The 22,548-nt window shown below is 39.5% G+C and overlaps 1 protein-coding gene and 1 long non-coding RNA gene across 5 annotated transcripts; one reads left to right on the top strand and one right to left on the bottom strand.

Moving 5' to 3' along the window:
• The first annotated feature begins 269 nt into the window (after nt 1-269).
• LOC149096819 (uncharacterized) lies at nt 270-5,446 on the top strand. 2 transcript variants are annotated; one of them, XR_016204172.1, is made up of 3 exons: nt 270-476; nt 4,673-4,720; nt 5,228-5,446. It is a non-coding gene; the product is annotated as an uncharacterized LOC149096819 (long non-coding RNA). The 2 variants fall into 2 exon arrangements; XR_016204171.1 differs by lacking the exon at nt 270-476 and adding an exon at nt 3,806-4,018.
• A 218-nt stretch (nt 5,447-5,664) lies between these two features.
• On the bottom strand, nt 5,665-21,150 carry LOC110065896 (uncharacterized). Of its 3 annotated transcripts, none has more exons than XM_020773072.2 (22): nt 20,894-21,150; nt 20,276-20,728; nt 18,867-19,151; nt 16,673-16,801; nt 16,173-16,218; nt 15,581-15,660; nt 15,416-15,475; nt 15,266-15,328; nt 15,039-15,157; nt 14,703-14,742; nt 14,422-14,565; nt 14,023-14,154; nt 13,355-13,483; nt 12,667-12,707; nt 12,379-12,439; nt 10,883-12,005; nt 10,341-10,511; nt 9,801-9,905; nt 8,752-9,527; nt 8,208-8,310; nt 7,677-7,877; nt 5,665-7,044 (listed from the first exon to the last, which is right to left on the bottom strand). In XM_020773072.2, the coding sequence occupies exons 1-22, from the start codon at nt 20,999-21,001 to the stop codon at nt 6,842-6,844; spliced, it is 4,572 nt and encodes a 1,523-aa protein (XP_020628731.2). In that variant the 5' UTR covers nt 21,002-21,150; the 3' UTR covers nt 5,665-6,841. The 3 variants fall into 3 exon arrangements, with proteins under 3 accessions (XP_020628731.2, XP_020628762.2, XP_020628754.2); XM_020773103.2 differs by having other exon boundaries at nt 7,677-7,844; XM_020773095.2 differs by having other exon boundaries at nt 5,665-7,041; nt 20,894-21,149.
• Between the last annotated feature and the right edge of the window lie 1,398 nt (nt 21,151-22,548).

Genomic DNA, 22,548 nt, shown 5'->3' with positions numbered 1-22,548 from the left:
GTTTTTTGGTTTTAACCATTATGACGATAATGAATTTTATTACACTTAATCTCTTTTTAAAATGAAGTAGATAATGATACCTTGTTATGACAATAAACGACCACATGGATGTCGCTAAAGTAAAAGTTCAAAATTAAAACAAGGGTTGAAAAGGTAATTGATTAATAAATTATGGTATTTCTTAACTTCATTGACCGCAGACTTCGTTCATACGTGTCTTTTGGGAGATGTGGTTATATAAATGGCTCAGCAAAAAGCGCAGGCACAAAACGTTCACGCTGCGTTGAGCATCCGTTGGAGTCAAGACGAAACACGCTGGATTTTCATCTGTTTAATTGCAGCTAGCCATTTTTAGGATGTGTATCAAACTTCAAACATTGTTACTTACTCTTGCATTGCTATCAAGTATGGTTAGCCAGGGTGAGAGTTTCAACAGTGCAGGGAGTTTCGTAGGACGCAAACGATCCCCTACACAGGTAAAAATAGCGAAACACTTTAGAAGGCAAACATTCGTTTACTGATACAATTGTTCTAGTTGCCGGCCATATGCAAACCCCTGCTATAACAATCGGCTTTCTTAAGAGGTTATAAGTGGCCTTCCGTTCATTGTCTAGATGATCCAAAAACTGGACATTTATTTCTAAAGATTCTTCACAGACTTTATGTAGTGATACCCCTTCTAATTGCACTTGCTTTGATGTTTGTCAAACAAATAAGTCATTTTGAAAGACGTTTATTCATACTACGCAGTTCTATTTCGCAAAAGTCAGGGGCACCCAGCGGATCGTTTCGGTAAATTATCTGTTCGGAAGGGCTCTAATCCCTCTGATTTTCTTAAGAGAATTGTCACCTCGAACTTTCGTGATATGAGAAATTTAATGTCTGTTGTTTTCGGATTGTTCAAAATGTCGTTTTGGGTACCGAAAAAAGGTCAGCTATCATTTTCGGAAAGGCGATTGGACCTAAGGTTTTCGGGAAATAGACAAAAAAGCCCAACAAATTCGAGAATACTCAAGTTCCCCTAGAATAACCGAACAGAGCAATTTTTTTTAGCGCAACCTAAAATTAACCTACAGAGCTTTAAAAGTACTCCAGATATCCTAAAACAGCGTTTAAAAGTATGCAAGAGAAAACGGTCGTTGGGTGCCCCTGAAAAGTGCTAGCGCGTTAAGACTACTAATGAAATAACGTACAGGGCCTGCTTACATTTGTAAGATACTGTAAATTAAGCAAACACATTTTTGAGTCACTGCGAGCTGTTCTCTATGAGAACTATTACGGAACTCCAAGAGACGAGGGACCAATAAAGGCAGGAATTTTAAATCGAGTTATTAATCCGGCTACTCTCGGAGTCTGGAATCAAGGTGGCCTGATTGTATACCGTTAAACCGGTAACTGGAACTCCAGGGGCGAGAGGGCCAGGTGGCCCTTTTTTGTACTTCCGAAAAAAAAAAAATTTACCAACCATCTTAAAAACGGAATTTTTCATTCGGTTTTGAAGGGGGTGAGGGAAGGAGGGGAAGGGACAGGTTACTTGTGCTCTGCTGTAAATTTTTCGGTTCTCTCTTTCTGAATTTTCTGTGTCCTCCTCTGAACTCGCTTCTTATTCAAGGACAGTAGACGATCACTATTTATCAACTTGTAGTTCATGTAGGTAAATTACCGCCTTAGAGAGTTTGGAAGACAACGTTCCGAGCGTTACGCTTTCGTCAGAGCCGGTGAACCTGGGGGATTGTGGGCTGCATATGCGTATATAGTAGATCTGTACGTGGGAACATTCTGGGCGCAAACGTCCTTAATTAAATAACGTATATTGATCCCATTGGGAGCTAAGGTACCAAGGTGAGAGATAAATTTGTGCTCTGAAGTTTTCGAGATTTCTGTGTTACCTTGATGGAGAGAAGTTTCAAAACAATCATGCTTTACAAGAATGCATATATAATGTAATGCAAGTGAAGAGTGTTTTCACGATGGTCCTGTAGATTATGACGTAACCAATATCCGCCATTTTGGATTCCCCATGATGATGTTAGATTTCAAGAATTTTGTAGAATATTAGAAAGTGGCATATACTTAAAAAGAACGTGAAAATGATGTGAACGGTACAACTGTTAAGAAAATAGACGAATGATAGCCACAGTAAAGCGTCTATCATTATTTAATTTACTTCAAAGCAGAAGTTGACTTCCATGATCCTCTGGGACTGATGTTGGGTGAGCTCAGTTGCATGCCACTGCCATTCCTCAGCGATAAGAGTCAATTAGTTATCTCTGAAAATCTTATTGTTACGCCTAATTAAATTCAATAACACTGTAATCAATAAGTACTGTTTGTAGATTCAGGTACTGACAACGGTGACCGAGGAAAAAGCAGTAACCAGAGATATTATCTGAACATGATATGAGAAGATCACGTTATTGTAGGTCATGCAAGTCCATTAGACTATAAATTTGCCAGTGAATTTACTCGTGGATTAGAATTAAAAGTTTTAATAATGATATATTTATAAAAATGTCAGTATATAAATAGCAGTTATGAAATTATAGATTAGAAAAAAACATGATTTATTTGCCAAACTGCATGACTGCGATGCCGCTTTGTCAAATAACCCTAATTTAATTAGAACTGTTTGTAGATTCGGACACTGACAACGGTGACCGAAATAACCAGAAACTGATTATCTAAACATGATGATCAGAAAGGATGTTATGATCGCAGATCCTGTAAGTCCTGTTATGGGATTTCAGACTAAAATTTACTCGTGGGCCGGAATTTTAAAAGAATGGGTTAATAATAAGATCTTTGTTTTAGTGTTAGTATAAATACCAGCTATTTGCTTCATGACTGAAGATTGGTCGCGTTGTTCAAATAAAAACATGAAATTAACTTAATTAACATTGTAATCAATTAGCACTGCTTGTAGTTTCGGGCACTTTTACAACAGTGACCAAGGAAAAAGTATTAACTTATTAACTTTGGAGAAATATTATCCGAGCATGACCCGAAAATGTTCTTTGATTAAAGGCTAGGTCATGCAAGTCCAGTGAATCTTTGTCCGTATAAGGAAAGAGATCAACCTCGTTTCGGGGAGAGAGAGAGCCTGGAACGAGGTTGAAAAGAAACTACAGTCAAAATGATTCATTATTTGCTCTCAACCAGCTTTATATTCGTAGTTTCAAATTGCAAAAGATAATCTCTCAGCTCATTAGAAATTTTGACTTAAAAAACCCCTCTGCAATCCTGGTGGCGTCCGTTATAAGTGTCCAAAGGACAATGACGACTTATTCACTTTACTGTTTCTCATATTTTCGACCCGTTTCGTGATATTTACCTATTGCGGATGAACGAGTATTGACTAATGTAAAAGGAAGCAATTATGTCCTTTTCATAAACGATAATTGTGTGTTTGTTTTGCGCGGAAAAAAGGCGATAAATGATAGCAAAAGATTATTCCAAAGGATTCTCTGGAAATGTTTAGCGATAGAGGTAATTTTCTTCGCCAACACCACGGTCATAATATGGAACTTAACAAAAAAAAATTCTCAAATTGCGGTCAGTGGAAAAACTTCACGAGGCTTGTTCATTGTCAGATAAAACTGAATACTAATTATAGTTAATTCATCTACACCAAAGGAGGCTCACTTTGAGTGCATTTCCTCGTTATCTTAAGTTTAAATGAACCACTGGAGATATCAGCAACCGTACAAAATTAACAGTAAACAATGTTAATGGCACTCTGTCACGCCTCCGTTCAGTGTATCTCGTTTCAGTCCTCAATCGTACAGCATAAAAAGATCGGTTGAAAACTTAGTTCACATCGTTCCTCCGGATCACTTTAGTCTTAAACACGGCTATATAATTTCTTCGCTGCTCCTAGTTAGCTTTAGTCATGATGAACGGCAAACTTCAGGTACTGATTTTTACACTTGTGCTACTGGCCGGTATGTTTGCTGTAAGTGAGGGTTACTTTGGCGGTGGAGGTTCCGTCGGCAAGAAAAAACGATCGAATCTTGTACAGGTAGGGTATGCATTTGCAAAACGAAATTAACACCTAACGGAGTTTTAAACTTTGTTTCCAACTTGCTACAACTAACAAAAGCTAGAGATGAAAACTTGATCCAGTATGGAACTTTTCCTCAAAAAAGAAAAAAAAAACTCTCCTACAAGTATTTTTTTTTCATCGAGGTAGAGATGCAAGGTTCCAAGATTGCAACGGGAAAATAAGATCACATTCATTCATGGCATGCTATAAGCAGGGGCACCAGTACAGTACAAGCTAAAATTAAATAAGCTATATTAAAGAGACCATTCCGGAGAATTTCACACGACTGCTCGATAGATTCGTCACCAGTTCTTCGGATTTTCTCAAAAGATCTTTAAACGACTTTCAAGGCTAAAATAATATGCATTTGATGTCACCGGTTTGTCGAAGTCAGTTTAAGCTCAGTTTTACAAAGAACTTTTGTCAGTTGAAGCCAAGATGACGTTTTGCAGTACAGTAGGACTTCCCCGCCCAGTTACCTGAACAACACGGAAGTTAAAATGTTTCGCGTTATTTCTTCGAAGTCTCGTTAGATCTTTTCGGTTTAAGTCTGGTTCAGGGTTCAACGGCAGTCAACAGAAAATCTCCCTACCGTGATTTTGATTCTAAGTTTTATCTTTTTGTCACAAGGTGCCGCAGGAAGACAGTGCATTCCCGCGTGACACAGGAAATCAGGAGGTAAATGAATGTTTATATATAAATTAACCATTAACCCCGTATGTGGTAATTGCGGTAGTGAAAAAAAGTCTCTATTAAAGAATGTTAACCCCAGTGCCACAACAGGAATCAGGGAGCATAGCTTTTTCTTCATTGACACCGTAGAAATACAGTCGCTTTTCCTGAAAGGCCTTGTCCCTTGTTTATCAAATTTGACATTTGTTGACCTGCAGGACTGTTCAAGAAACTGGTAACAGAATAAGAAAATAGTTAAAACGAAAACCTTTCCCGCGCTTGGCACCAGTTACAAGTTTTCCGCCCCCGACACCTTTTACATGTTTTCCTGCGCTTAGCACCAGTTACTTTTTCCCGCGCTTGGCACCACTGCGTGGTTTTGTTTCGAGCTCTAACGATTCATTGCGCTAATTGTTTGTCACCGGTCGGTGTGATAACTTTAGTCTTGATGCAAGGATGCTTGTTAGAAACGGGTCTTTTTTGTCTAACTGTTGGTTGTATTCCTGTTTGAAGGATTATGAAGCGGTGTCTGAGCGAAGGAATCAGATCTGCGAGACCTGTAAAAGTGTCTGTTGAAAGAGTGTTCTCCCAACAAGCACAGCTGGATCGAAGGAAATCGATAGCATAATCGTAAAAGATTAACGTGTAACCTGTCTAAAATCAATCCAACAATGTAATTGTGCTTAGATCCACTTAGCTAAGTTTGTGGCTCAATAAAGGATGAAAATCTCAGGATCTCTTCGTTTCTCTTGTAGCCGGTTTCACTTTAGTACGGACTGTTAAACCTGGAAATAGAATCCCCCAGATCGGATGACATCATTTCTTCTCTTAAAATAATTTGAACACTGGCAAAATGTCCGCTAGATTTCGGTCTGCGTGCATTTTACAGAACACTACTGCTGCAAGTAGTAACCGGTTTAAGGTGTTGGTCTTCAAGACATCGAAAATAATCACAAGGCGGGATAAATGCTTTAATGTTTCATATTCAAATGTTTACATTTTCAAAAAAAGATAGCGACTAAAATCAACTCTATGAGCAAATTGGTGTGTCTCAAACAAAAAAACAAAAAAAAAAAAACGAAAACAAATAATAATTATAAGATACCACCAGCACAAATGATCACGCGAGAGCAATTAAATTAAACAGTGGATACAATACGAGTCATTACTCTTCTCTAACGAAACCATTTCTACTGGGGCAATTCTTATCTATCCACCCCTGTTTGGCATCCCAACCCAAGTTTTCACAATACACAAGGAACTGCCTCTCTTGCTAAACGAGGCAATGCGGAATATCTTAAAAGTACACAAGGAATTCTTAGTCTATAAACCCTTATTCTTTCCGGAGAGTCGCCCCCCCCCCCCCCCCCACGAAAATGTGTTGCGCGCGACACACTCGCGTGGGTTGCTTAGTTCATTTTACGTTCACGTGGGCTGTCGAAGGAAAAGGTGGTTTGTAGACTATCGCTTCGCGACGTTGAAGTCCGAGAGAAACAATTCCATGTCGCACAATCCATCACACTTACATCGTAGTTTGAACAAAGAAATTTGATCCGCACTGACAGCCTCAGAGACTTTTTTTGGGATCGTCACGCCCTCTAGCGAGACGAGCCCCCGAACCGGTCTGCGCTGGAGGCTATATTAACGATTGATACTAAAAATATACAATGACGATAACAAACGTGAAATAATCAATGTCTTTGGTCTGTGTTGTGGAGTCACATCGTAAAATTTGTTCATGAAGTGGTCGCAGTGCTAAAGCAATGCTAAAACTCAATCTCTGCGGAGCTCGTTGCTGGGACGTGTCCATTCCCAAAACAACCATCGTCCAAGTAGGCAGGCCTCATTCAGTCCGTCAGACAAAGCGTCGAGTGCATCAGCCGTCGTACGCATTCTACGTTCTAGTCAAACGTCTTGCGACAATACGCCGCCGGTTCAGAGCGTTCGTGTGAACAGTCGGCACGTTACACGAAAACCGTCCTCGGGACAGTTCGGAATAACGTCGTACGTTCGTTAACCCGTTGCGTTTGATCGGGCAGAGACACAAGTCTCGTAAGGTTTGTACTCGGTTAGTGTACAACAGTAATGTCACGTAAACCCACTGTAGGGAGGGCAGGCACAGTTGTGCTACCGCTTGGTGCGTCTAACAGCCTTCCTGATCTTTCTCTGGGCTATAGCCGGGTTACTGGGATCTCCTGAAGCACCCGCGGTAAACAGGGAGCCGCCCGAGGGAGTGCCAGCACCCCCGGCAAAGTTGAACATTGCTGGACCCGCACTGTTGTTATTAGCCGCCGCTGCACTGAAGTTAAATCCACCGGGGACTGGAGCTGCTATGCACCGAAATAATAAACAGAAGGAACGTCAGCTTCCAATAACAAACAAACATTGCTTATCAGTAATGATGTAGTCTGTTCACAGACATTTAATTCTTTTGTAGCGAGTTATTTTTCTTTGAGCGCGCGAGCAATGCGAGCGCTACCGAACGGGAGAACGGTCAGCGAGAGAGGCTTATCCCACCCCCTCGTGTTTTGGCTCGTTCATATCCCACGCGCCCGGTTGATATTTCGCTAAGCTTACGGTCTCGACAAACTCAAGACAAAATAATGTGTCTGTGGACAGACTACTAACTGACTGGGCTAAAGGATTTAGACAGCAAGAACAGTTTCTCCGCTCAATTCTGAGTTTTTTTTTAAAACAAATTTCTACAACGGTCACTAGAAAACTGTTAAGAATATTCGCAAGCTAAGTATACTCACTGCTTTTGTTTTGTTATTTTCGAATTTCTGCCTCGTGAGTTGATACTTGATCGCACGTGGTAAAAGGGGCGAAAAGAAAACAACCGGCCAGCAAAAATACAAAGCAGGTATTGACAGGTTTGTCACTCGCGCGATACATCAAGTGTAAACCTTAAAAAGTTGATTTATTCAGTCACTCTTAGAAAGAAATATTTCAAGACACTCACCGCCGCCCGTTGGTGCAGTACTTGCTCCAAATGTAGGGGCTCCTCCTACACCAGCTCCAAACGCGAAGGTGCTTGGTTCTGTATTTGCCTGAGCGGCCCCGGCAAAATTGAACCCTGCCGCTGAAGGAGCACTAGGCGCTCCAAAGGCAAAACCCCCTGAGCTGGGTCCTGTGGAACCAAACCCGTTTCCTGTAGGATTAGCTAACAATTCAGGACACAAAAATGATTAACTCAATTGTGCTATAAAGTAGGAAGGTACAAGGGGTCTTTCAGCCAGTCTAAAACTGGCAATTTTTTGCGTGTGCTTGGGTGAAACGACCCCAACCGGTTAGCCCCTAACCGTTTGGTCCCCAACCAGAAGTCGATTAGCAGTAGCCCCCATTCACGCTTAAAGAACGAGAAATAGACAGTGGTTTCGGTTAGGGGCTAATCGACTTGGGGGTTTAACGACCAGATACCGTTTTTAGTGGTTTTATGATTAAGAAGTGTTGCTTAATAGAAGAAGTGTCCGAAGACAAAGCGGTAACTTACCTGGCGCAGCAAATGGATTGCCAGAACTGTTATTACCATCGGCCTCCATGGTTTCTTCTGGAGTAGGTGTGGGGTTGGAGGGTGGCGCGCCAAACATAAATGGCTGTAAACAACAACAATCAAGGAACAGATAAATCAGCTCACTTGTAACTCGATCTGCAAGTCACACTGTAACCAATTCTTCTTTCACTAAATCATCACCTATTCCACCATCACAATATCATCAATCCTGTTAATTACGTTTTGGTAAATCGAGCGTGGCGCCGAATTGGATACAGGATCTTATTTGTTCAAAACAAACAAACAAGCAAACGAACAAAAACGTTTAAATGTACCTCTAGGTGTACCTAGAATCCGAGCGAACCCAGCTGTTCACTAAGTTACGTTACTATTTCAAGAGTTTCAGGAGGTTCCTTTCCGTGTTTTGTGTTAACATTTTTCATTGTGTGTGAACACAACTTAATCTCTTACGACAATGAAAACAAAGTAAGGTAAGAATCAATCTTGCTGCCATCAAGAAATTCTTCAAGGGAAGAAGACTAACCGTTGGTTGACTTGAAGATGGTTGCACAGGTGCAAATCCAGCAAATGCTGCTTCAGGCTTAGGTGCTGGTGCACCAAATTGCAAACCTCCCACTGTTCCGGAAGGTTGCGAGGGGGCAAACGAAAATCCTTGTGCTGTGGGGCCAGCATTGAAGGCAAACGTCTTAACTGCTTCTGAACTTGAACTCACTGGAGTGGATGTCAGACCGAATGTTTGTGATGGTAGTTGAGTTGTGGCAGTTGTCACCGCAGCAACAGCATTAGTGGCAGCAAACTGGAATAACCCAGCAGCTCCAGCTGGAGCTTGAGGCTGGGGATTCAAAGACCTTGCCGTTTCAGTGTTTGGTGCTGCAAACTGAAATGTTCCTGTGACGGCCGATGCCGCCGTCCCTGCAGCATTTGAGCCAAAACTAAATGGCGCTGCTGGAGTTGTGGAAGGACCTGCGGCATTTGCCATGAAAGTGAATGGTGAAGCAGCAGTGGTCTTGGTCGGTGCGGAAGAATTTACAGCCTGGAAACTAAATGGTGAAGGAACCAAGCTTGTGGAACTAACAGCTTGTGACGAAGTAGTTGTAGCGGAGGTCGAGGCTGCACCAAACTGAAACGTTGTCAAGCTGGATTCTGCAGGAGCTAGTGGATTTGTGAATGGCTTACTACCAGTAACTGATGACGCAGAATCTCCGGCAGAGGTGCTAGCTGATGACGGTGTGGCAGCCCCCAAAGTGAAGGGTGATGGTGCTCCTGAGGGTGCAGTAAAGGAAAATCCTGAGGAGCCAGCTGTGTAAACAAAACACATTGATAACACTTCAATGACAGTAAATAAATATGTTGAAAATTTCCAATTCTGCGTCTTGACAAAATTCTAGTCTAATTTAAAATGTCAAAAGCTGCATTCGACAACTTGAGAAAGAACATCCTGCAACTCGTCTCCCACAACATTTAAATTTAAATATCTTCCATTTCTAATCTGCTGGACAAATGATGTGATGCTTGCATGAAAGGGAAGCAGAAAATAGATTGGACGACTATAACCATACAAACAACACAAACCTCCTAGAGATGAATTTGATGATGTATCTGGTTTGCTGCTAGAAGTATCCGTAGTAGTCTGAGCTACAGTAAATAGATTGACATTCGGAGGAGCAGCAAAATCAACTGCAAACAGACCAAAAAAAAAAGAAAATAAGGTAACCTGAAACTGATGTCATGTATCAATATTGTATTAACCTGTAAAGCTTAACATAGTACGTTTCTTCAGAGCAATTTTCTATAGAGTGTGCCCTAACACCAAAACCAACGTAATCACTCTGGCCAATCACAGACAAAACAGACAATCCAGTGAACCAATCAAAACTCAAAGTAAATACAAGTAGCTGACGAGAAATGCAAGTTGTACATAATTGGTTTTGGTTTTTAATTTTGATTGGATAAAAAGTGGTGCGAGTTTTTAAAGTCAATTATGTAGTGCAACAATATAAAAACCAATTACTTTTCAACAATCAGTTAAAACCGCTCTATGGGATAAGGTTCAACTGTATTTATTAACATTAATTACATAACTTGTCAATCAATAACTTATTGGCCTCTGACCTTTCTTTTCGCCAGCAGTGGGAACTTTAAGCAGGCCTGTCTTAGCTGCATCTGCAATACTCATTCCAGGCCCTGTTTGTTTGGATGTTTGTTCCACATTGACAGGTTCTTTGATCTCAGGCACCTTAAGAAATCCACTGGCTGCTGCTTCAGCTATTGAATTTAGTTTTCCTTCAAGAAACGACATAAATTAGCATTGAGAGCCACTCAGTATATACATACAAACACACTGTACCTTCTACAATTATTTTGTTTAAAATTGACTTATGAAGGAAAACAAACTATACATGTATGATGTCTCACGAAGAGTTATAAATCAGTGAGGCAAGTCTACATGTAACTTCCTGTTGGCTTGTTTTGCTTGCACATCCCTTCGCCTTTTTCCTAGTTTACAGGCTGAACATGTTAGTATTGGCAGCTTGTAATGCCACAGCTGAGTCACAAGGAGAATGGGGTGAACATGAAAAATGAGATACAACATTAAACTTAAATAATCATTGTAGACTAACAAACTAACATACACTAGGCATGAACTGTGTTACCTTTGCTGGTAGACTCTGGAGTAGCTTGGTTAGCTCCAAATGTGAATCCCTCTGAGCTTGGATTGTCCTTGTTGACTGAACCATTAAAGGTTACCTTGTTGGATCCATCTTTGCCAGTCTGATTATCAGGAAAAGAGCCAAACCGTAACGGCACAGCGTTTGTCTTTGGATCACCTACTCCTGAATCACTGAGCTGAGAAGATGAAGAGCCAAATTTGAATGTGGCGGAAAGTTTCGCAGTACTTTCTTCCTGTTTTGAGTCATTATTGCTGCTCTGATCGGAAGTACTTGAACCAAAAAAATATGGAGAGGAAGTAGATTCACCCTTGGTTTTAACATCTGAGCTACCAACACCAAATTTAATTGGTGGCATAGGACTGAAATTTGAATTCAAAGAGTTATTGACCGGAAATTTAAAAGGCAAAGAAGAAAAGGTCTGACTACCACCCAAGGTTGAGCCAGCTGCTGAGACTGTCCCCGGCTTAGCTCCAGGTTTTGGTGTTTGACAAGCTACGCAAGTTGAGTCATCACTTTTATTACTGATCATGCAAGTGTCACAAGTCCAAGAGCCAGCTGGTGGAGCAAATTTTGCTGCTAAACTACTGTCAGGTGCAGCATTTGATGAAATGCCAAATGACGGCATTGTAGTTGCTGCTGTAGTCTTTGAAGCACCTGGCTGTGGTGACTGGCAAGCAACACAAGCGCTGTCTGTTGATTTGTTTTGAACCATGCATGTGCCCGATGTCCATGAATCTTCTGGCGGTGCAAACTTCTTCATCAAGTCCTGGTCAGAGTTAACAACTGGTTTTGATGATAACACCTGCGGTTTGACACCAGGTTTTGGTGTCTCGCAAGCAACACACTTTGTTTTGCTAGCTTCATTGTTAAGCATACACATGTCTGCTGGCGGGGCAAACTTTTTCATCAAGTCATTGCTTGAGGGAGGTGGTTTCTTAGGAGCAGGTTTTCCAGTGGATGGTTTAGATGATTGACATGCTATGCACTTTACATCTGTGGCCTTGTTCGACACTAAGCAAGTGTCACATGTCCAGGAACCTGGCAATGGTGCAAATTTTTTGAGAAGATTGTTATTAGGCTCCACTTGTTTTTCTGTCTGTTTTGTCTGAGATGAGAATGAAAAACAAACCAAGATAATTAACATTTTATCCACTATTTTGGTTTTAAATGGTTTAACTTGTCTATTTACTCCTTTTAAATGCACTCAAACTTGGCAAAGTCAAATCAGATGATTGGTACACAGGTCACATCATTGTGGTACATGTAAATGTGAGCTTCCCAACGTCACCAATGCAGTCTAGGATTATGTCAATCTCAAGGCCAGTCAAAGAATTGACAACAGGATGTTTGACTTATCTTCAAATGGAAAATGTCATTTTCAATTTCACTTGTACAACTAACTATTATGAACACCTAAGTGTCAAAAATGTTAAGGAAATTATGTAAAAATATTAGCAATAACTGTAATGTCCATGTACCTCTGAAACAAGTATTTTCTCCTGCTTGTTTGAGACAGACAGGTTTCCAGTATCATCAACACTGCAAAGCAATAATTGGAAAACCAGAAATATTAAAACTGCTAAATGCATTTGGCTCAGCAATGGTAAGCACTGAACACCCGATGTAACATTGCATGATCCATTTTGTCATCCCAACATATTTTTTATCATTTTAACAACTAGTACAAGTTCAGTTGCTGTTAACATTTTCTGACCACATAAAGACAGCAAAAACACTGCCTTTATCACTGGATCTTCACAGCTTACCTTTTACTAACAGGCACCGGTTGACTAAAGGAAAATGTAATCTACGAGAAAGCAAATTAAAGAACATAATTGAATGGGTTGGTGCAAGACTGATGTAAGTGACTTTTTCGGGTGAAATGTTTTTTCCTTCAAAAGTGCCTGAATTTTTCTTTCAATCTTAGTTCCGAGAATTTAGTGGTATATCAGGAAATACTATTTCATTGTTCACCTGCCTCCTGGTTAATGCATAAATATTACCAAGAAAAAACATAAGTTGATCACTCTAGCTTGTAAATTAATGGAAAGTTGTACAAATCAAAATTATTCTGAACAAAAGTACAGTCATGAAAGGTGATAAGGAGTTGGTTGCAAAGCAGCCATAGCAGTTGCAAGGGCAGCTCAGAACACATTCTCCCATTTCAACTGTTATCTCCGGTGGGGGATTTCATTTACGTTTTCACAGGCACGCAAATCTTTTTGAATTAAGATTCTATATAAGAAAAACTTTCATTTTAAATGGTCAAACCAGGCAGGCAAAATCAACCTCAAAGCCAGTCAGTTTGCCCAATGCCCAGCCCTTATTGAAACCCTGGCTATTGTTTCTAGGCTTCCTTTAAAACTAAATAAGTCACTGTCATGACTTTGAAGATTAGTTTCAGTTCAATAACAACATGGTTCAATCAATGATTTCCAATTCCTGCTGACTCACCTTATTAGAGCTACTCTGAGTAACTGAAGCTGATGCCTGAGAGAATGCTGGTACTTTTGCTTCTGGTGATGAGAACTTGAAGTTATTTTTTGTGAAGTCCACAGTTGTAGCAGTTGCAGTAAAGATTGGCTAGAAACAAGACAAAATATTTAGTTATTTCGAACTGTATCTTGAAATGTGGCTAAATGCAATTTAGGCTTAGTTAAATGCAAACAAGACTGCTGGCCAGCAGCCTCCCTAAGAGTGAGATAGGGGTGGCTGGGGGATTTGTGCAGGGACGCCTAGATTTTACAGCTCAGCTTTGGATTTCAAGTGATTTTATGCGTTTTTCACTGTTGGACAGATCTTGTTCAGAATTTTTCCCAGCCCACCCATCCCCTTTTAGCTTCATGGTTAGCATGTGGTAGGTATCCTGCGTTTCCACTGTTATTTTTTTTTTCAGTGTGATAGTGCCGTGTGGTTGCTGTTCACAGGGTTGTCATGGATACCCCATGCGCTCGGTTTAGTTTGCTCTTGGGCTTCACCATCCTTTCAGGCACCATTCTCCAAGCTCATCGATTGTTGATGAATTTAATTAGTATTTAGACTGTTGCAGTCTAGTGATCAGGTGTCTTTGAATTGCAATGTAATGTATAAGTCAGGACATTAGCGCACAACAGAGTAACTACCATTTCATTCTTTGCAGAACTTCTTTTAGTTTCAGCCTGGGACGTAGGCTTAAAAGCAAAGGAGGGCAGGGATTTTCCATTGGGTAATGTAAGTGGAACAGGTGCCACAACCTCTGGTATTGGATTCACAACCTGTAGAATAATGAAAGTACAGAAATACAACATCGTTGGTGAAGGAACAAAGCAGTAGTTTGAATAGCCATCAGTAAAGCAAAAATGACAAGATTCAATATTAAATATCTCCTTTTTTGTCTTCTATAAAATCTCTCTATAAAATCACACTTATTAAACACCTCCATTTTACACTGTAGTAGTTTAATACGCCCATTTTGAGCTGACAAAAATTGCTCAAGTGTACAAACCTCAGTAGTTATCTAAATGCTAACAGATGCTACATACCTCTGCTTCACTCTTGTCAGTGCCTCTTTCTCTCTGTGTGTAATGGCCCGTGCTTCTTGAACTTTTTACTTTTCCTCCAGCTTTAGACGATGACAGTGAAAGAGAAACTGGTAAAGGTGTTGGGGTGAATGATGACACTGAAGGCTGAAAGGCACAGAGATAAAAACTAGTCAAATCACAATCAAAAATTTATCAATGAAATGAAAAGTTGAACAGAAAATATGTTGGAAAAAAGTACATTGTAGGGGTAAGTACAGCACGTCAGATTAAGTTTCCAATACCTTTGAGAATGTTGGGATGGTTGTTGTCGTTGTAGAAAATCTAAGGGAAAGAAAGACATCTAGTTACATGTAGTTTGCAACAGCCATAACTGTAACATCAACACCACTAACATTGGGGCAGGTTAACATAACATGGCACAGACAAAAATGCCAGTTAGATAGGTTTTTCTGAATTATTTACAATCCAGAAATGAAATTTATTAGGAATCAGAGACTTTTAGGAGACTATTAAATTCACTTCGCAAGGACTTTCAAGGTCTTGAATTTTAATTTCAAGTTCCAGCTCTTTCAGGTCCTTGAACTTGAACATAAATAAATATATAAACATGTCCTTACAGTGAAGCAGATGAAGTGGCTGCACTCTCAGGTATGACAGCTTCTTTTGCCCTCAACTGTGAGATTGCTGCTTGTTGGGGTGCAGAGAGATCTTGTACTGGAGGACCAGGAAAATGAGCCTACAAAACAAAATGGAATCACAAAATTAAGAAGGAATACACCATTGGGTATACGACAGTTACATGTATGTTCAGCAATGACCAGCAAAAAAAAAAATCATTTCTCACCTTCAAGGAACGTGGAGAACCTATCGATCGAGAGGGAAGGGGAGCTCTTCGCCGTTTAGCAGGCTACAAAAGAGCAGGGAAATATGAAATTTTAATATTTTGTTTTGTTGCCTAGTAAGATACCAAGTGAAAAGACTTGACTATACTCACAGAAAAGGATAGTGGAGAGGCTGAAGGGGAGATGGGTGGCGTTGGTATCTTTCTGGCATCCTGTCAAAATCATTTGTAATAAAACAATTAGGTTTGGATTGTCATGCTCTCAATAAAAAAAAAGATTACTACTGAAAGGAAAGATTGCTCACCACAAGTACTTACAATTAAAGGTGAGGACATGCTTTCTAATGCTTCAAGTATTCTTTTTGCAGTTTGACTTGTTACACCACTACTTCCAGCAGCTAAACAAATGAAGAAGATGTTATAATTATTTCATTTAAATTCAATTTTTACTTAATACATAGATGTTCTTTTTGTTCTTGTTCTTGTTACACCACTACTTCCAGCAGCTAAACAAATGGAAAAGATAGCATTTTTAATTTAAATTCAATTTTTACTTAATATATGAATTCATGTTCTTTTTGACTGAGTAGGAATGACAGAGGCGGGAATATCTGGCTCAAGTTCATTCTACATGCACCAAGCAGAGCAAGATCTGTGCAAAAAACCAAAAACGATCCATCTGGTCTCACTTATCTAAATCAACAAATACACCTTATTTTACTTTGATTGGGTTAGTAAGTATTAAATGCTTCAAATCTATGCATAAACTGGAAATAAAGGCACTGAACATGCGAGATGCCAGACAGCAATTCCTGAAAAGGCTCATGCCCACCTATTCAGTGATATATAATAAGTTATTCCTTTATTGACCAAACTTGTTCAGTCAAGATGCGAAAGAATAAAAACTTACTTGAAACAGGCTTCGGTGTTATCACTTTTCTTACTGGTTTTGGAACCTACAAAAGAATTAAATCAAATTAAAGAAACCATCTTAAATTTTATTTTAAATACATGCTTTAAGTACATGAATTGACATTTCAAGTGTCAAGAGATTTAAGAGGATGACTTTGCACCCTTCCAAAGACTCGTTAAAACCAGAGAACAGCTAATGAAGTCTGTAACACCTTGTTCAATATTCGTTCACACTACACTAACACTACTTCTACTGCAAGATGACAAGGCCAGTTTTTAGCAAGCTCCTGGACATACTACACAAAATCAGTTGGCATATTGTCCCTTCAGTAGATACCAAAAAAAAAAAAAACAAATCGTACATAGAACAAATCATACAATGAATGAAACTAGTAGTGCAGAAAACAAATAAAGTTTATGATAAAAAGAAAAAAAAAAATTGAATGAGTCTGCAACAAAGGGTTCAACGTTATCAATGATCTCCACATGTTATTATACCTCTCCAGGGGTTGGAGAATGTGTTCTCAGTCTTTTGTATCCTGAAGAATGTATAGAGGATGCTCCACCAAAAGATGTCCTTCCACGGTAAAATGGAGAGGAAAAGCCACCTGGTTGAGGAGGCATAGGCTGGAAAGGGAAAATAGCTAACATTTAATATTTTGTCAAAACTTCTATCTCCTGCATCAAGAGTTAAGCTTAAGCCTTTTTAGAAAATAAAGAACAGTTTTTAGTGAAATTTCCATATAACTCTAGATTCACTTTTGGGCAAAATGGTACATAAATATAAATATAGTGCCATTTAACAACCGTAAATTCATCGAGCAAAGCAGATTAAATGTTTCTCTAGAACTTTAGAGATAAATGTCAATAATATAGAATGTTGTTTCCTAAAATTTATGAGAATGAGCCTTTTGTACATGAGAAAACTTTCATGGGTCTGTAACCTAGTTCTCATGATCCAAGTGCAGTGGTAAAAAAATGATTCATTAACTTCTAGAAATGACACAAGATACATGCAGCTTCAAGAGTGTCATTTTAGACCTAGCAACATATCTCTCAAACAATTACTGAATTAAAAAATTGCCCATGACTACCTAACTTTTTAATAATGTCAAATCATTGACAAAAATCATTCAGCAGAACTTCATCCTTAAAGGAGCACTGTCGTGACTGTTTCATTTTTGGTCAAGTACCTTGATTTCTTTAATATGATCAGTGCACATGCACAATTAAAGTACAGTAGAACCCCAGTAGCTTGAACTCTGAAGGGAAATGAAAAACTGTTTGAGTTAGCGGGGTTTCGAGTTATTAGAGTCGATTAAAATATCCAATTTTCCAGGTTAACAATTAATAGTTTATTGATTTTCAGCACTTCGGTATACAATGCAGTGCAAATAAAAGTTATTTCACGAGAAACTAATACATTTTGTAACAACTGTAACGCTTATGCATTCTTACAACAATGCAATACTGTGAATGTAACTTAAGTCTATTTAATGCACTCAATTTATGTTCCCTTTTGCGTCGGCGTCGTTCTATCATATCCGTAAAGTTCTCATTACTTAGGCACAAAAAATGAATGCAGCGTCTGTTGTCATAGGGAGCTCCTGAAGATTCTTTCTGCTAATGCCTCTATTTGTTGTACATGGCTTCTGATTTCCTTTGCACCCTCGTTCACCAGCATCAATTGCAAATCTGACTTTGCTTGCAGTGATCTGTTTGTTGCACTAATTAAAATCAAATTGCTCCAGTCTTTGTTCTAGTGTTAGAATTCGATCACATGATAAGAAAAGCGAATGGGATATCCCAATGGGCATCCATGGCGACTTATAAGAACCAGAAATTTCAGTTATCGGGGTAAATTTTGATCAAGGGAAACAAAATTTAGTTTGAGTTAGCAGGATTTTTGACTTATCCGAGTTTGAGTTAACCGAGTAAAAATGACTGAAAAGTTGGGTCAAATCCAAGGGAATTGAGACTCAGTTCGAGTTATCTGAGTTCAAGTTACTGGGGTTTCACTGTAATTCCAACCAAATTAGACTCACATTTTTAGATTTCCATCAATGAAACTTTGAATTCTGGAAGTTTTACTCATGATACAAGGTACAACTTCAGGCAAACCATAACTATGATGCCCCCCCTCCCAGGGTTCGTACCCTTTTCCAGAAACAAATTTCCAGGACTTTTCCAGGACTCAGATTGATTTTTCCAGGACTCTAAAATTCACGTCAACCCTTTCACTCCCAAGATCTCAATTTTAATTCTCCTTGCTGTCTGCCATACATTTCATATTTTTTACTTGAGTTTAACAGATTTCCAGCACTTTCCAGGACCAGTAGCCCTTTTCCAGGACTTTCCAGTCCTGGAAAATGCCACAGTAAACTTCCGGGACTTTCCAGGTTTTCCAGGACCCGTACAAACCCTGCCCTCCCCCTTTCCAAAAAAACATCTCATTACCCTGTTTAATTAAGTTAAAATTAAATTAACATGATAGTTTCATCTCCTTAGCTACTTCAATAATTTGAATTTCCTAACATTCAAATTTCAAAAATTTCCAAGAAAATTTACTCGTCCTCAGGACAAGCAAAGGATAGAATCTACTAGCCAAACCATGAAATTCATTAGCCCTGGGATATAGCACAACTTTCTTCTCACACCAATGACAGTGCCCCCTTAAAACTCAATCACTTACTGGTAGGGGAGAGCCAAAAGCAGCCACAGAGAAAGAGGGCCTGTTTTTAGGTAAGGAGTAAGCCTGAGGACGAGATTCAGACAATGGCTTGAACAGCTGTGGCCTGGATGTACTTGCTCCACCTGATGATGAAGCTTCGCACGTGGATAATGGTTCTCCAAATATTGAGGTATTGGGTCTTCTTTTGACCCCAGAAGTCGAAAACAAGGCAGGAGTGGAAGTCTTGATTGAATCTGATTTACTCATGTCTTGCCTGTTGGTTTGGACTATAGAGAGGTCTTCTTCCTGTAAAGGTTGAAGGTAAAAGCATTTCAGGATATACTAGGTCTCCTGTGTAAAATTCTGAAAAAGATTTTTCTTCATAGGATCAGAAAATTATTTTTGGTTTGTCTTTAGCTTGGTATTCACTAAAGGCATAATAACACGAAACACTGCGAAATGAAAGCACGCATGCAAGGTTTTAGTGTTTCCACATCTCTATGTTTAAATGTGGACTCCTTTCCTTGCACTTATCCTTCCATTCATCGCAAGTGAAGACCAGATTAAACACTTTATGCTACATAGTATTTTAAAACACTGTGTTGACCTCTTTAATTACAGGCCTTGACGCCAACAAAACTTATGATGAGTGATGGTAACTATTGATTGCTCATTACTGTTCATAAATCTACTTCCTTATTTCAGATTGCAATTTCCATGAAAAAAGATTGATGTAAACTTTCTATATACCTTATAATTCTGTGAAGTTTGCTATGGTAGACTGAGCATTAATGTGGTGAAATATCAGTTCACTGGCACCAGATTTCAGGAAAAATGGAAGACGCCTACTATACTATAGTTGAATAATGTAACAAAGTGGAAATATTTTTAGAATACCAGTTTTACACGGCAATCTGCAACGGAGGATGGTATTATTTATACCGTCAGATCACACGCATACCATCACTCATCATTCATTTCCGTAAGGTACATGTACATTTTAATTAACAGAATGTGCCATACAAAGGAAGCTTACACAGTAAGAAAGTAAATACCTACACAAGATGTACATGGTGAATCAAAGTGGAAATAATTAATATAGTGCATAACTACCAGATATAGGATTTTCTGTTGTTCATGAGCAAATAAACATGGTAACCTGGAGTAGTCTGCGTACTTCTTTGAAGTCTAAACTACCCAGATGAGTGAATGTTATTATGAGTGATTAAATAATTTGATAACACTTTCACCCACCAAAGTATTTAGCCTTGGCCTTTGATCAATGCAACTCGCATCCATTTGGGGGCTGCATTCTGAGCACAAGCTAAAATTGTAGCCCCTTTTTCCAATCAAAGGAATTTCACAAAGACCAGTGCGAGCATTGTCACTAATTAATTATATTTTATCACGTCGTAAGTGATTCAACTTACCACGACGGTTTCCAGTTGCGCGAAATCTTCCTCGTTCCTCGATTTTGGAACTTCGCTCTCGCATTCCTCAGATCTACCCAAACTCGTAGAAGCTTCTGCGAGGCGATCATCTCCGCTAGATAAGCCAAACGTTCGTGAAGGTCTTGAAGTCGAAGGTGTTTCGCTAGAAAGTTCCCGTTCTCGTAGAATTGACGAAAAATATCTCGGCCCGAACGAAGATCCCAACTGCCCGTTTCCGACCTTGGTCGGTGCGGAAACCCTTTGGTCGAGTCGACTAAATGCTCGCTCATTAGAATCTACACTGGAGCTTTGTTCAACTCTCTGTGACACTTCGTCGTGGTCATTTTCATCTTCGGCGTCCTCGATTTCGACAGCTTGTGACCTCTGAGTTCCTTTAAAAAGATCTACCAGCCATGCCGGTGAGAAGAAATCTTTAACCGTTTCAATAACTCCCTGCAATGCAACACACGAAGAGCATGGGGTTATTTCCCAACAAAGTAGTACCGGCTCAGTTTACGTATAAAGTTAAAGACTGCTACTTCTTTCATAGTGAAAGCACCGTTTTACAAGTTTAAGGAAACGGGAAACTCAATATTGGACGAAGTTCAACTGACGTACCTTCTTTCGCCCAGGTGGACGGGCATACGGTTTCGCAGATTGTCTCTCTCTCGTATACCCACGGATTTTGTAGGAGCGAGAGCCACCAGCGCCAGGCTGGTCCACCATTGTTTAAGATACTCTCCTCCTTTATATATAGTTGAAATATCTACAAAATACACTAAAAACTCTGTAGAAAAGTAATAAAACTGTAGTATGGATTTCCACACCACATGCGACACACGACTTAGTTCGACCGCCTCTTTTCTGTTAATTTGATTGGCCCATTTAAGTCACGTGGTAGTTCAGAATTTCCTACTACCACCCCCGCGAAAACACGTTTTACTCCTCGGATGACAGCAAACTGAGGTGGAAAAATATCCCTGATTCTGGATTTAAAACGATAATTTACACTGTGAAAGGTTTAAAGAAACATTAGATAAAAAATTTATTTGTTTGAGAGTTTGTATCGCAGGCCAAAGAGAACCGTGACAACCGCATATGTACGTATTGGTGGTTCACTTCGAGTAGGCATATATGACGCAGCATAATGGTTAAATATCGGGGGAATTGCGATAAAATTTGGGTTGAATAGAGTCTGGGTTCAGTGGGTTGTGGACAGGCGGGGACAAGCCATTGAAAATTTCAGTAGGTTAGAAGCGTCAGTTGACTACAGTAATATCAGATCATCTCTACAGGTCGGATAAATTACTTCTTTTTCGCTCTTGTGCTTTTGCTTCTTTAGATTTTAGTTTATATAAACTAGAGTGCAAAATTTCCCCAAGAACAGATCTTCAAGAAAGTTCTGCTTTCAACTTTGTTAATTCAAGCGAAAATGACTTGAACTGCCAAAGGTGGCTTAAATTTAGAAACCATTGCCCCAGGGCTATTTACAAGAAGGGCTATTAATCGTATTAACATTTTTGGTTTGCAAAACGTACGTGCACTTCAAATGCAAAACCTAAACAGTTAAAATTTACGAAGGAACTCACCTAAATGTGGTCCTCTCAAACGCTTGCTTTAATAGATATACTAATGTCAGATTAAAATTAATTCATTTCTTTCAACGGAATCGCAATGAAATTATCGTTCGTGGCGATAAGGATGGTTGCTACTAGCTGTTAAGTGGTAATTGTCCGAAGTTAAACAGACCGTGTTTCCATCCGCCCAGTCTGAAAACGGTTAAAACATGCAAAACAACACGCGAGTACTTGAATGAAGGTCATACATTTCAGCTGAGTCTAACCGAGTTACACGGAGTAATGCTGAATGAAGCGGGCATTCAGTTCCCGTTCTTTTTTGCCATCATAGCCTTTCAAAAATCGTACAATACGACTGACTGTGCAATTGGATGCTAAACTGGGCATAGTTAATTCCACTGATCCTTATTACACGGGTGTAATGGGTGTGGTCCTTCTCCATTGTCTAAATACGTCAGATCTTATTCCATAAGGCGCGATGTCCCTCCCTCCCTCCCTCCCCCTCCCCCTCCCCCTTAAGTTAAAAAATCCGGACAGGGGAAGAACATCTATCTTGCAATTTGTAAAAGCATTTCAAGCATGACGGAAAAAAAAACATATTCTGGCTGAAAAAAATAAATGCGCAAACTGCCACTCTCAAAATATTAAACACAAAATAAGACCAGGAAAGTCGATTATCGATAATCAAACCTTATG

The sequence above is a fragment of the Orbicella faveolata genome, unplaced genomic scaffold (assembly GCF_042242905.1).
Source record: "Orbicella faveolata isolate gen_17 unplaced genomic scaffold, um_ofav_v1 contig_47, whole genome shotgun sequence".
Lineage (NCBI taxonomy): Eukaryota > Metazoa > Cnidaria > Anthozoa > Scleractinia > Merulinidae > Orbicella > Orbicella faveolata.
This window is presented reverse-complemented; position numbering and strand designations above follow the sequence as displayed.

What these genes read in the sequence shown, in the direction of transcription:
- LOC110065896 (XM_020773072.2), bottom strand. Translation starts at nt 21,001, where the DNA reads ATGGTGGACCAGCCTGGCGCTGGTGGCTCTCGCTCCTACAAAATCCGT. An exon ending in ATTCTCCAACCCCTGGAGAG is followed by an intron (nt 16,219 to 16,672) that starts GTATAATAACAT and finishes ATTCTTTTGTAG; the next exon opens with GTTCCAAAACCAGTAAGAAA. An exon ending in GTTCTCCACGTTCCTTGAAG is followed by an intron (nt 15,158 to 15,265) that starts GTGAGAAATGAT and finishes TTTGTTTTGTAG; the next exon opens with GCTCATTTTCCTGGTCCTCC.